The sequence below is a fragment of the Melospiza melodia genome, chromosome 1 (genome assembly GCF_035770615.1).
Source record: "Melospiza melodia melodia isolate bMelMel2 chromosome 1, bMelMel2.pri, whole genome shotgun sequence".
Classification (NCBI taxonomy): Eukaryota; Metazoa; Chordata; class Aves; order Passeriformes; family Passerellidae; genus Melospiza; species Melospiza melodia.
The window spans coordinates 26,670,551-26,685,276 of record NC_086194.1 but is presented as its reverse complement, the minus strand read 5'-3'; the positions used below and the strand labels follow the sequence as shown (position 1 = coordinate 26,685,276).

General features: G+C 47.0%; 1 protein-coding gene across 3 annotated transcripts in view; it reads right to left on the bottom strand.

Annotated features, from left to right (window-relative positions):
• Positions 1-4,648, bottom strand: part of NXPH1 (neurexophilin 1) — a 135,427-nt gene extending 130,779 nt beyond the window's left edge. Inside the window, exons 1-2 of one of the 3 annotated variants that reach the window (XM_063152076.1) lie at positions 4,145-4,648; positions 3,281-3,442 (exon numbers count right to left, since the gene is read on the bottom strand). In XM_063152076.1, the coding sequence (XP_063008146.1) occupies positions 3,281-3,334 (54 nt within the window). In that variant the 5' untranslated portion in view covers positions 3,335-3,442; positions 4,145-4,648. Of the gene's footprint in view, positions 1-3,280; positions 3,443-3,961; positions 4,022-4,144 lie in introns of those variants that run through there. The other 2 variants (XM_063152089.1, XM_063152084.1) reach the window with 2 other exon arrangements.
• Positions 4,649-14,726: the final 10,078 nt, after the last annotated feature.

The window sequence follows — 14,726 nt, the reverse complement described above, 5'->3', positions numbered from 1 at the left end:
CCCGCGCGGTCTGTAGCCACTTCTACAGCTTGCTGCTTCCACACAGGAGGAAAAAATATGAGGAAGAAATGAAAAGAAACAGGCTGGCCTTTTATTGTTCTGTGGTGTCGGACTGGAAGTTCACAGGCAACTAGGCAGGAGGTACAACGAGAAGGTTTCCCTTAAAGGAATGGTGTAAAATCCCAGCGTCCTTATAAACAGAACTCAATTCTAAGAGAGTCTGCAATCTCCAGATGTTATTTTGGTTTTTTTCTTTATTCTTTACGTTCTTCCTCACTGACGATTTTGAGCTCAGCACTGTTAGTTAAGGAAACATCATCCATTAGAATCAGACTAAGATGCTTTTGAAAGAACAGCAGTGATGTGGAGTGTCGTGGTAAATGAGACCTAGTGTAGGTGTTTGAATACTTTCTGCAGCTTTCTAAAAGTAGAGAAAGAAAACAACTGCATGACTTTAAAGGTTGACTCCTAATTCTGACAAATAAGTACTAAGTCACCCATTTAGGCCAAAGGAAATGCACTACCATTGCAAATCAAATATAACATTTTCAATAAACTGCACAGCTCAAAACAAGAAGAAAATGCACCTTGCAATGCACAACTAATGTTCTTTTCAATAAACATAACAACGTGAACCATCTCTACCCCAGCAAAATTCCTACTCATTCAGATCGGCCACGATCTCTATAAATTTCAGGCAATAAGGCTGAATAGCATATGGCCCCATTCAAAGGGGAAGAAAACCTGAAGCACTGTTTTTTGGTTTTTTTTTTTTTTTCCTTAAGATTTCTTACGAAGAGGTTTAACAGAGGAGGGGGAAAAATAATAAAAAAAAAAAAAAAAGAAAAAGAAAAAGAAAAAGAGCAGCGGTTTGCTGAGTGAAGAGAAATTACAAGGCAGACAGTGTCTGTAAATGAGTGACTTCAAGGCAGCCCAGCCTCACTGCAGCTGTTCACTCTCCATGAACACCTCCTAATTCAGGCAAAGGGGAAACAGGCTATTTTCCCTCTCACCTATATTATTAACCCCTCTCAAAAAGGTTTTTTTTAACAAACTCGATAGGAAGCTGTTTGTGCTGCCATTTCATTTACCCTTCCGAACAGTTTGAGCATTGAAAATTTAATTCCTAATTGAAACTGCTTTTGTCCACGCGGAGCGACGTGCACATATGGAAAGGCACAACAAAGTGCTGCACCTTGCTGCTTTGTGGTGCCACATTAAAGCTTTAATCAAAACTTCATGCTTCGGTGCTAACAAACAGTTTGTTACCATGTGATGGCCTAATGCAAACTTTCAGAGTCACTCCTGAAATATAGAGAATAGGGGGAGATTGGCATAAACGTGGAAGAATGGAGTTAGAAAGAAGAATCATGCTAGGGAAATCCTTTGGATCCTTCTCGAGCGTTTTGGCAGAAGACACAGACGAGCTGAAGGGCGCATTCCCTCCTCCTAGCTCGCCTTTTATTCCCGATTTTTTTTTTTTCTGTGTCATATTTTGCATTGTTTCGAGGGAAACTTGAAAATCGTCTCCTTCACTCTGCAATGCCAAGTCCTCGGGAAAAAAAAAAAGTATTCAGGTAATGAAGTCTGTAACTAAACGGTAATTGAATCAGCATAATTTGCACACTGAATGGTTTTCAAATGCTCCCAGTTTACAATTAAAGGAGAATTAATGCGCTTGTTGTTCAGACTGCAGCGCATTAGAATAAATCCAGCACTGTTGTTGTAATGAGTCGAGAGCAGTTTAACTGCCAGCAAACACATTTAAAATTTAACACGACGTATCGATCTCGCTCCGGCTTTTTGATGGATTATTTGCCACGCGCTTTTCTCCCCATTTCCCCCCACCCTTCCACCCCCACCCCAGCTATAAAATTCGCAGGGAGGAGAGACGCCCGCGCCAGACGTGGCACCGCCCGCCGAGGGCAGGACCCCTCATGAGGGAGCCACATCGGGCGGGCACGGGAAGGGCCGGGAGGCGCCGGACCGGGCCGGGATGAGCCGGGATTGGGCCGGGATAGGCCGGGATTGGGCCGGGATTGGGCCGGGATTTGGGCCGGGATTGGGCCGGGATAGGCCGGGATTTGGGCCGGGATTTGGGCCGGGATTGGGCCGGGATTTGGGCCGGGATTGGGCCGGGATTTGGGACTGGATTGGGCCGGGCCGGGCCGGGCACGCGGGCGCTGCGCGGGCGCGGTTGGATCGCGCGCGGCCCCGCCTGCCCCCCCCACCCCCCCCGCAGCCCGCCCGCGCCCCATTGGCTGCCCCGCGCGGGGCCGCGCGCGCTGCCCCGCAGCGCCCCCGGGCGGCGCGGCCGCCACAGCGCAGGGAGCGGCGGCACGGACAGCGCCCGCAGCCCGGGAACCGGAGCCGGAGCTGGAGAACGGGAACCGCAGCCGGAGCCCGAGAGCCGGAGCCCTAGCCGGAGCCGGAGTGGGAGCCCGAAAGCGGGATCCGCAGCCCGAGCTCGAGAGCCAGAGCCCGAGAGCCGGGCTGTCGCCGTCACCACCCCCAGCACGGGCGCCGGTGTGCTTCTCTCGGCAGCGCTCCTGGAAAAAGGTCTTTTCCCTCCCCCGTAGCCACGGGGATGAGCTGCCGCCAAGCGTTTGCCTGCTTAACGCATCACAAGAGAGAGAGGATGCGGACTGCAAAAGGGCAGTCTGCCTAGGTTTTGTTCCTTGCAATCGTAGCGGGAATAAAGTGTGTGTGTGAAAGGAGATAACGCCGGTGTTTACTCGTGTTCCCGCGGTAATCTTAAAGGAGATTTGCTACGAAAGTCAATGACACTTCTCGCGGAAAATACTAGCTGTGCTCGCCGCCGAGTGCCCGCCCGCCTGTGCCGCACCGCCCGTAGCGGCACACGGCGGGGTTCCCTTCCGGAGGGGCTCCCACCCTCGGCAGGGAGCGGAGGGCACGAAGTTGCCTCCATCCCACAGCCTGGCCGGGCGCCCCCGCGGCGGTGCTCTGGTGCCCGCGCAGACACACAGGGACCGGTCCGGGAGGCAGCACCGGGGGACGCAGCCCAGGAGATCCCGACCCCGGTCCGGCCCGGCGGAGCACCCCGTCCCCGCGGAGCAGTTTCAGGTCCTCGCACCCCGCCGAGATTTCCCGGCCGGGACCGGCACCGCCCCGCACCATCCCGGCCCCAGGAGGACGGGGCAGGGCTGGCTGCGGCGTGCAAGTAGTTGCCGTGAGTTTGCTCGTTCTCCGCCAGGCTGGCGCCCTGCTCCCCGACGAGCATCCCCATGCCCGGCCCGTGAGAGGGGCCGGGGACACTCACCAGGTAGAGAGTGGGCTGCAGCAGAAGGACCGCGTACCAGTACACAGCCTGCATCCTCGCCGCTCAAACTTCCCCCGCGCTGCTTTCGCTGCCTCTTTGTTCCTTCCAGAGCATAGATCCACCTGACATCCACTTTACAGAACAAGCAAAGCTCTCACCAGCCTAGACAAAAACGAAATTATAGATCCCATGACCACAAGACAAGGTTAGGCTCAGCACAAGGGGGGAACAGAGGTGTATAGGGAAAGGGGGGGCGCGGGGGGGCGGCGGCGGGAGAGAAGGAGGAGATGGGGTGTGTGAATGGGGGTGGGCGAAACAAAAAACGATTAAAATCGAGTTAATCCATCGTCAAAGCAAAGTGATCGCACGGTCCGAGGTGGCGGCAGACCGCCTACAGGCAGCGCTCCCCGGCGCTCAGTCCTTTCCCTGGGCGGGAGAGCCCCGTGGTGTGGGCTGGGACGGCCCGGGGGTGCCACTGCCAGCCCTGCCTGTCTGTGTGCCCCGGTGGGGACCGGGCGGCAGCCGCCCGCCGGTGGGCTGCGGAGCCCCGGTAGCGAGCTAGGGAGCGGCGCGGGGAGAAGGCGACAGCGGACGCTGGGGTCGTGGCTCCGGATGCTTGTGGGCGCTTAAAGCCGAGGCAGAGAGCTTCGCCTTCGGGACGCCCGAGCAGGACCTGCTTACCCCTGCAAGAGCCCACCTCCCTCTGCCGCTCCTAAAGGCGCGCCGTGCCCTGCCCCGGGCCGGGACCGCGCCCCGGGGCGCCCCGACGGGCGAGGACCCCCATCCCCGGCCCCAGCCCTTCTCCGCCCCCGCGGCCCGCCGACAGCCCCGCCGCCGCGGGGGGGCCGCGCTGGGGATACGTACGGCGTGCGGGATCCGACGGCGGACGGGGCTCCGCGGGACGCTCCATGGGCGAGCCTAGAGGGGCCGAGTGCCGCGGCGCAGCCCGCCGCCCCTGCGCATCTCCTGGCCGCGCTCCGCGCCGAGGGGTCCCGCGGCCGCTGTGCATCCAGCGCAGGCACTGTCAGGGCGGCGGGGCGGCTGGCAGGCTCTCCCCCCCTTGCCTCCCCTTCTCCGCACACGGCCGCCCTCTGGATCCGCCGAGCAGGACACTTACGGAAGGAGGGAGCAGCCCGGGCTGCCCGCTCGCCTTCGGCGGGGGGCGCGGGCAGGAGCGGCGGCACCGGCGCTCCGGGGCGTCCAGAGCGATTTGTCTCTATTAAAAATGACTTATTGGCGAGTGAGCGGCGAGCGCCTGCTATTTAACTTCAGATAAAATCTATCTGCAAAGACCTTGGCCGATCATCTTAAAATAAAGCGCTGGAGCCGAGCACTGTCCGAGGCTCACTGCTTGGGGAAAGAGAAAGAGCAGCGGAGGGGGGAGGACGGGGGGGGCTTGCCAGGCGAGGGGGGAAGGGAGGAGGGAGGAAGGGGAGTTTAGCGGCGTCCCATCCTCTCCGCTGAACGGGGTGATGAATTAGAGCCCTCCCCGGGCGGCGCGATCTGCCTTGCGCTGCCCGCCCTGCCCACCCTGCCCGCGCTGCTGCCTGCCCTGTCCCTCTGCCTGCCGTGTGTCCTGCTCTGTCCCTCTGTCTGCCCTGTCCCTCTGCCTGCCGTGTGTCCTGCTCTGTCCCTCTGTCTGCCCTGTCCCTCTGCCTGCCGTGTGTCCTGCCCTGTCCCTCTGCCTGCCCTGTCCCTGCTGCCTGCCCTAGCCGCCCTGCTGCCTGCCTCTGCCCGGGAGCGGCGCTGCCCTCCCTGCCCTCCCTGCCCTCCCTGCTGCCCGCTCTGCTGCCTGGGCACAGCCCTTTCCCTCTCTGCCCTCCCGCGGGAGCCGGCTGTCCGCCTTAAAGGAGCACGGCAGAGCATCTTCTTCCTCTTTCTTCCCTTTCATTTTAGTTTTTCCGCCTCCCTCTGCGTTGTCCCGTGCACCGCCAGTGCTGCTCCGCCTGGAAGTCAGCGGGCGCCGCCAGCCAGGCGCGGAGGCGGCAGGATCGCGGAGCCCAGATGGGTGACGGCTGCGGGAGCCAGGCTCCACGATGGAAGGGTGGCTTCTCCCGCGCCAGCAGGAACCTGTAGCTGGACAGCCCCTCGGAGTGAAGCTGGAAAGCTCACCACTGTCGGGTGCTGTGGCTTATCCTGCCAGCTGTCATACAAATTGAAAGGTCTCACCGACCTGTTTCTGCTTCTACTTTGCAAAGAATCCTATGGATGTTTTTCATACACTCTTCCATCCCCTAAACGGTATCATTACTAGCGTGACATTGGGACAGGGTGAAGGGGAGGATACCAGCAGCACAGAGCAGCCTTACCAGATGCCCAAGCTCAATAGCAAACCTCAGATTTATCACTTCCCAAAGCCAAAGCAAGAAGCACACCAGTACGCTGTACAGAGAGGGAAATGGTAAAAAAAAGGAAGACTTCAGTTGTCCTGTCAAATTCTTCTCTCAGAGCACATAAGGGTAACTAATTTCTGTGATCTGAAACTTCAGTATCAAGCTGTAAAACACTTAATACTTAAATATGTTTTAATTTTGGGGTCTGAGTTTGGAACACTATAACGAAAGGGGAGCAGGAAAAGAATGGGGAAGGTAATGAGTACTCTTTGAAAGAGCCGCACCAGAGCCCTCCCCCATAGCCATTTCTGATCCAAACACCTGGAAGATGGACACCTCCATATGCTTCCAGCATCATCACTCTGCTAGACATGCAGAATGCTCATGTCACAGCTTTGAACAGAAGTGTGCAGCCTGCGAGGAATCATACTGTCATCCTGCCCCTCCAGACAGCCTCTGCGTTGCAGTGCAGGCTAAAGCTGCCTAGGGACTTCTCCTTTCAAAAGGAGAACAAAAAATTGCAGCTGACTTTTCCCTTGCAACTCTCTCCTTCCTGTCTCTCCCAGTCTCACTTCTCCGTTAGTCTGGGGCTAGGACCACACCTAATAAACAATCTCCACACCTAATAAACAATCTAGAAAGATGAGAGATGAGAGAGGGAGAGAGGAGATGGCTCGATAGATATTGCTCTCTTTGCATAGAACAAACTTGCCATAGACAGTGTGGAGCATACTGCTGATCATTGCAATAACTTGCTGTTTAACACAGCACAGTTTCTCTTATTTTAGATATGAAATTGCCAGGTAACTGTGGAGCAGAAAAAGCAAAGTCTGCCAGGTATCAGTAGGTCATGCTCCTGGAGAAGACATAATTTCTTCAGGAAGGAGCAATTCAACTCTAGGCATAACTTGATTCACTTTACCCAAGTTCTGATCACTGCCTTCCTATTAGAGTGACAAGGCAGTAGTCCCAGGAGAATAATCATTCCTTCAGCTGCTCAAATAGAAGGTCCTCCTAGTCTTTCTCATCTAGATTCTTCTACCTTGTCTAGAGGAGCATTGTGGAGGCTCCACTATGCCTCATGACTCCTCATTCCTGCCTCCACTGGAATCACAAGCATGCCTCATCTTTACTTCATCCCATTGAAATGTCCTCACCCTGTGAATTCAGCAAGGTCTCCTATAAACTGCCTGATCTGTGTGGCATCTATTTGAATTGTTGGGAAGACTCTTGAGGCAAAGTTCTGAAGGATGGATGGATCTGTTTACTGAAGGTTCAGACTGTTCCAAGGTCTCATCGGCTTAACTGAGGGTTTCTTTTTTTGCCCTTCAGCTGACCTCCTTAGCCAGAGGCCACCGGGACAAACAACAGAACTGAGTGAGATTTCCTTCAGAAATGCTGCTTGGATTGCTCCTTCCCTCCACTGCCATTCCAGAAGAAAGGAGTAAGGAGTATATGGGAATCTGGATTAAGCGCTTTTATTATTAAAGAAAAAAAAAAGCAAACTCCAAAGTATTCCACCTGTGAACATGTGATACTTTTTAAAGGAAATAAAATGATAAAATGCATATAAAAATCTGACATTTAAGATTTTTGGATACAGTCATTTGACTTCCATCTGATCCTGTAATATTGGTGCAGCAGCTTAAGTGGAGTATTAGATTTTTGCAGTGAATAAGTGAATTTTAATTTCAAACATTTGGATGCAGTTTGCAATTTTAACAATAAGGTCCTCATCAAAGCAGTATCAGCTAGTGAGGTTTTAAAGAATCACAAGTTCTGGGCTTAGTAACAGACTTTGCAAAAGACCAATTAGAGTTTAGAATGTAATTGGACTATTTTTAAAGCTTGGAAATACATTCTAGCCTTTAGATATCTTCCCTGTTTCTGCAAAGATAGCGTCCTGGCTTCAAGAACTGAAAGGGTCGCAAGCAGAAAATCCAAAGACAATGGGAAGTGATTAATAACTGTTACAGGTTCCAATGGAAGATGGGCACATGGTTTAATTGCTTGAGGCACTGGAAGAAAATACAATGCCGTAATGATAAATATCAAATGATTGTGCTAAACTGACTGCACAATGTAGCTAACCTGTCTAAACATGGACAGTTATTTATGAAATAGTAAATAGAACTGAATCTCATGGAATCCTATTCATAGAGACCACACATCTCTTATTTTGGAAATAAAATACTTGGGGGAAAAAAGCAAAGCAAAGGAGGCAAAGGTGGGCCAGAGAACAATGAAATCCATTTAAAATGTGAAGAAGCAAAGGAATAAGAAGAAAAAGTCTGATGAATCAGTGTCTGGCAATATGAAGAATATTTCAGTAAGATTATTTACATGAGTGATAAGGAGTGTCCAGCCTGTAAACTGTACAGCACATATGTAGGGCATGTGCAACTCCGCTATCTTATCTATATGCAAGCTGAATTCAGCTGGAGTTGCATATGCACTACAACGACAGATTATGGCCTCCACAGCTTTTCTATATTTGTACCATACAGTGTGTGGGCCAGATGCCTCATATCACTCATGTAAATAATCTTATTGAAATGTTCTTCATATTGCCAACCATTAACTCATCAGACCTTCTCTTCTTATCCCTTCCCCTCTTCACATTTTAAATAGATTTCTTTTGTTTCAAGGAAATCTTCATGTTTGAAGAGAGCATTTTTATGGTTGGTATAAATACTACAAACAGAGTCCCTTGTCACATTTTATTTCCATTTTTCAAGGTCAGAATATGACTGTATGTACTATTGCTATTTCTAAATATAAAAATATCTCTGTGAGACTTTTATTTTTATTACATTGATTTCTGCCTACTTACAGTCAAAGGCACACCACAAAGTGATGTTTCTCTGTGTTCCATATGGAAAAATACAGGAATACTCCAACCCCTTCAAGAGAAGTGTCTTTTATTCATGGTGTTCTTAACTATTTCTTCTGACACTATACCATGCTGGAGTGAGATGTGATGTTCAGCATCAAAGAAGACTAAAAGGTAATGTAGAAACAGCTCTGTCTGGACCACTCAGTGCTTCTGTGATATAAACATGAGTAAGCCTGCAGGCTTCATAAGACTTATTGCAGGTGACACTCAGTGTGCACAAAAAATACTTGAGATGAGGTAAAACATAAATTATAATCTATATGAATAAAACTTACAGCCAAGATTATCTATGGGATTGTCTCATTAATAATGTCTTTAAATTCAAGGAGGAGGGGAAATCATGAATTTAATAAGTAAAAATCTTTCAAACATCCATTGCATAGGGATCTTCTTTTCTAATAATATTTATAAATATATATATGTATATATATAATTATAATTATATCATTATATTGAGAGATTTTCATTTTCATTCCACTTTTATTTTATCCATTACATCTAGATAATTTTCTACAGTGGGAATAGAGGAAATAATAGCTATAAGAAATGGAGAAAAAGAATTTAAAGTAAGAAAGAAGTCTGTACTAAGTCTGTATATTAGGTCCAGAAAATACCACAACTTGGGTGAGTTTCCAGAAGACATAATTAGATTTCAAAAATAATGTAGGACTAAGTGAATTGCTTAATTAAAACCCAATTATTAGAATATTTCATGATGTCCACTCTAGGGATTGTTAGCTGACAGCAACACTTGTTAGAATAATAAAACTTGATAACAAAAGTTTCATTAAAATTTCTATGTCTATGTGTATGGGTTTTAACTGCAAAATAACACAACGTATACCATGTCAGCTGGGAAGGCTTTATACAGGAGAGCTAAAATATGAGAGTTAAAATGTCTTGAAGAAGAAACTGATGTAAGGGAGAGTCTGCAAAGCCAGTTTTCTTCCTTTCAGTGATGTTGAGATAGAGAGCAGGGAAGTCTCTGAAGGCTTCTTGGGCTGCTGGCTGAGCTGAAGGAGGGAGCAATGCATGGTCAAAGCAGCTGCCCTTGTCTCCTGGGAGCTGTTTGCTTTTCAAGGCTTGAGTCAGAGAGCTGCATAAACCTTGAGCATTCAGAGCAGAAGGACACTCGACAGAGAATGAGGAAGAATGGCAAAATTTCACCCCAAAAGCCTGCCAGGGCAGACATCCTGGCTCTACATCGTATGTGCCAAAACAACACTGTGAAGCCACACCTTGTGAAGCAGCAATCAACTATTTTCCATTCACTGTATTATAAGCAGGAATAAAATCTCTGATGCAGTGCTAAGTTCACTGAAGGCAGATCTCTTTAGTATCTTTCCCTCTGCCTCTTTTTTTCTACTTCATCCTGTATTGACTGAGTACACCCGACAGCAGTGCTGTCCTGACGCCAGAATTCCCTTGTCACTCTATGGAGTGGCTGCAGCTGCAGCCAGGCAGGGCAGGACAGCAGGCTGCATGCCCAGTCGGGCTCTTCTTGATGCTGGAGCCATCACACTGAAGGCTCTGGGGGCAGCTCTTTCCACCCACTCCTCTGCCCCTTGGGGTTTGTGGTGGGCACACTGGTGCCAGGCTGGCAGGCAGCCCGTGCTGGGTGTGCTGCCCTGCGCTCACCCGCTCACTGAGCCAGGATGGGGTACAGCTTTTACACACTGCAGGAAAAAGCTCTGTTGACCTCAGGAAGGGAAGTGCAGGTGGTAAATTACTGGAATGGCTGTGTCCAAAAGGAACCTTATTCTCTTTTAAGAAAGCATCTGGTAAAAGGATAAATGATCTCAGATAGAAGAGCCTGAGCTCAGACACAGACCCTTCATGTCAAATATAGCTGTAGCTGTAGCTAGGAAGAAACCAGCTTCTGAGCGAGTGTTCCATGTGTTTTGTGGAGATCTGAACCATTTCACATTGCTTTTGCTTCATGGTAGGTTTGTAAATTACCAACCACACTGATTTTGCCTCTATCTCAGTAAGTAGCAGAACCTGAGGGGTTTTATTTACCTTTCATAATGAATAACTTAATATTGTTTTACCTATAAGACAAAATGAGCTATCAGGAATCTATTCATAAAAACTTTGTCTTTCATGTTTTAGACCTGTAAATTTGGGTGACCACTCTGTTCATCACCAGATAAATGAAAGTATTGAGACTTCCTTTGAACAAGGGGGAGTTGAGCTTTTGTGAGAAGTCTCCTTTGGACATATCTTGCAGCAACAAAAACCTGTAAAGACAAATTTTTTCCAAGTCCCCGATCAAGTAAATTATTTCATGTGGTCAGGTCTTAAGACCAACAAGGAATATTTTTTAAGCTATTGAAGGCTGTTTACATTTCACGATCAAGATTGTACATTTTAGCTATAGTACTTAGGACTAAAAAGGCACCAACATGTTTTATTTTCTTTGTTAGCTTGAGGGCATTCTCTTAGTCACAGGTGTAAAAGACAGGCTTCAGTTAGCCAATGGCCCACCCAAGTGAACAACATCTTGTTACTTCACTTAAGTACAAAACAGCTCAGATATTTTCACTGTTTAGAGGATCAGAAAGAAATGTGCCTATATGGGAAGGAGCTATATATTTTGCAAAGCCATGCAAAAATGTGTCATATTTCACCTGTAATACCAACAGTAATTAACAGGTTTTGTTTACCCAAGCCTACATCTGGTATTAAAACCAAGGGAGATATTTTGGATGAGACTATTGTGAAATCTATTAGAAGCAGACAAATGTTGGGAGAATTTTCACCTTTAAGGAAAACCTGAAATAGATTTTCAACTTTATAAGGGAAGAGAAAGATTCAGACAACATATCAAAGAAATTACAGAGGAAATTAAAATCCCACTTTTGCATTACAGTTGCTGCTGAGGTATGAACAATTCACTACAAAAACAGAGACAGCTGTTAGGAATGCCAGTATTAACGAATACATGTTGGAAAACAAAGGGATCTCAATTTGTCTAGTTATGCTTTTGCAATAGCTACGCTGCACACAGACACATTTCCCTTTCACTCTTGAGAAAACTTCACTAAAAAAATTTTAGTGAATCTTAAAATCAGAAGAAATAAAAAATTTCCAGTTGCCTTGGTTTACATCCTTTAATACAAAAATTCGTGCTCTCTGTCAGAGACTGCGGGGTGATGGTGTTAATTACGTTGGATTACAGCAATCTTCCAGTGCCACCTCGTGGCACAGCGTAATACCGCAAAAGGCATCTAAAACATCGCCCTCGCCGAGCAAAAGCAGCCAGTTATCCACGCGGCAGTCCATAAACATAACAGAGAGGTGGAGGAGAGTTTTCATCTTAGATATTAAACTTCTGCCCTTGCCACAAGAAAATGTCAGCTTTTGCTGGTAGAGGGTAGCAGTCATCACATCTAATGCTGGTATTTGGGTGTTGCTCTAAGGATGTACACAAAGCAGAAAGATCCCCAGGGAGGCTTTGCAACAGGCTGTGTTGTAGTACATAAGCATTGCTCTAAATTCAGCATGTAATTCAGCACCAAAGATATATATATATTTGTTTAAATCACTATTCTTACTTTACAATGTAATGGAATACATAAGCAAGCATCACCATATGTGGATGTCTAGTCTTGACTACTCTCCCTGTGTAGATTGTTTCTCTCAGGCCACCAGGATTTGCCTTGCTGCAGTATGAGGCTGGGTTATCACATCACACTCACATCAATAGAACCACAGCTCCTGAGCAGAGCCCTTCCATGCTGCTACAAGAGCTCCTTCCACACACACAAAGTACCTTCGTGCCACCAACTGATAAGTGGACTTCTTAAAGCTGGAATTTAAAAGATATAAACCACCTGAAATAAAACTGGTTGATTTCATTGAGCCATGTCCCAGAGGACATAATAGTTTTAAACAGGGAAGGGATATATTCGAAAAGTGTACACAGCACAAGGATGTCAGCAGCAGTGGCAGCACACTGGCGAGAGCTGCAGAACAGCTCATACTCAGACTAGTCCTGTGAGCTGTGATTTGGGAGAGGACAGTCCAGTTCCCCAGGCTGGTTAACCTCACACCCTACTGTCAAACTGCCCTTCACAGCTGTACAGGACCTGCAGTGACTGCAAGGACCTTTGGAGGATAGAAAAAAAATTAAACCAAGAGGAACCAAATGGGTCTATTTCCTTGAGTGTGAAAATCCATGAAATCCACAAATGACACATGAATTAAAATAATCTGCAGGATGCTAAGTCTGAGTTTACTAATAAGACCAATATCAGTCCTGGATAGTTATGCCTCAGATGATCATGCAGTGCCAGGCAAGCATCATCCAGCAGGCTTTAAAATGGGATTCATGTTTTGGAGAGTCAACCAATTACCCTACTGACAGATCCCTCTTTTACTTTTCATCCTATACTTCTTACAGATCTATGCTGACAAATCTTTTCTTTCTTGTCATCTGTCAATAGTATATATTATGTTATTTTCAAAGGTGCTGAGCTTATGTAGTGTACCACTCATAAGGTAATAGGATCATAAAACATAATTGCAAGAAGCACATTTCCAGAAGATTCATCTTCCTCTTGAAGGCATAAGATGCGTCCATGGTTTTATTTCTACACATAGATTTAAGGAGACTATCAGATGCTGACAGAAGCCTGATTTAAACAGCAATGGTGTTAAAGTCTAGCAAGGTGGCCATGATCACCCCAGCTCCCCAGGTAAATTGAAGCTTGCAGATCTCATTTTTGTCTTTATAGAGGAGGACAGTTTTAAGATGAAGAACAATACTCTTCTAAGCCAAGCACATGCTAGCTACATAGACATCTATGTACACATCAGAACATGGATGTACAATTTTTTTGAAATTCAGATTGCTTGCAGATTTAGATATATAGTATGAAATATATATTCTGCAGAAAGTATAGACTATTTAGGGTAAAATCTGCTTTTCTTACCTGACGAGTTTCAAACACTACAGTAAAATAAATTCAGTAAATTTGGATTCTACAGATCAGCTAGTCTGAAGGGGAAATTACATTTAAATTTGAGACAGGTTGGGAATTGTGGAATTCAATTAGATTTTAAGTTCAGCTAATTTAAAACTTTGCCAGCATGGTACAGTGTACTTAGACAAAACAGACATACAATTTTAGAATTTGTTCAATTTGAGCACCACTCATTAAAATTAAGCAAGTCCTTGAGCATGGTAGTTCAAATTCCTAGTTTGAATTAAATCCACAGCTTTAACAATATTAACTGGATTCAGTACAAAGCTGGTCTGAAGGAGTGATAAATAGGTTGCTGTTTGGTTTCCATTCGAGTGCTGGGCACTGCAACGCTAGATTAATTACCCTTAATTAACTATCTCCTTTGTAGAAGCTTGGAGCAAACTGTCTAATGAGAGCAGAAGGAGAGTGGAAGCCCCTTGATTCACATAATGCACAGGTATCATCTGTACCATGATTTGCCCCTGAGCAGATGGGCTGTGCTCACAGCAACCCAGCTCCCGGCCCTGGCCAACGGGACAAATGGGAAGAGCTCGGGGAGACAGCAGAGCACCAGCAAGCCACGTGGAGACAGCACAGTCCCAGCTGTGGGCTACAGCACCTGTGCTAATAAACAGTCCTGCAGCAGGGCACCACTCATCTGAGAAGGAGCACATTTTTTCCAGTACTTGGCTTCCCTTAACCCTAGGATGTCCATATATTCTTTTTCACCAAGGATACTGCTCAGTGGCTAGCTTTCATTGTAAAAGACATACACTACAGAAAGATTCAATTGTAAACTACATGGATAATCCAGTTTCCAAAGCCATGGAAACCTGGCCAGTGTTTTGTAGGCCACGTATAATAGCATTGAACCTCTGAAGGTTTCTAGATAGTTTCTTATACAACATCAAAGAGGATGTGGTAGCTGTGGACCATGACAGTATCAATATCAAAGGGGAAAATGTAATCTTTTTGGGCTAGGAGGTGTACTCTGAAACTGCCACAGAGACAGAGAAAAGATCCATTTGAAAAGCAAGGTTATGAAAGCAGTAGAGGCAGAAAGGGTAATTTTTGGAACTCTTTGGAATAGCTGAAATTCAGGAAGGAAAACCCAAACTAGAACTAACTCATTGATTAATTGAAACAGAGAGAAGATTTATTTTTTTTAATAAATAAAAGTAAAGGAAAGCCAATACCTATAAAAAAGGTACATACTCTTTCCAACTCAGTAGTGTTACAGTTCTGTC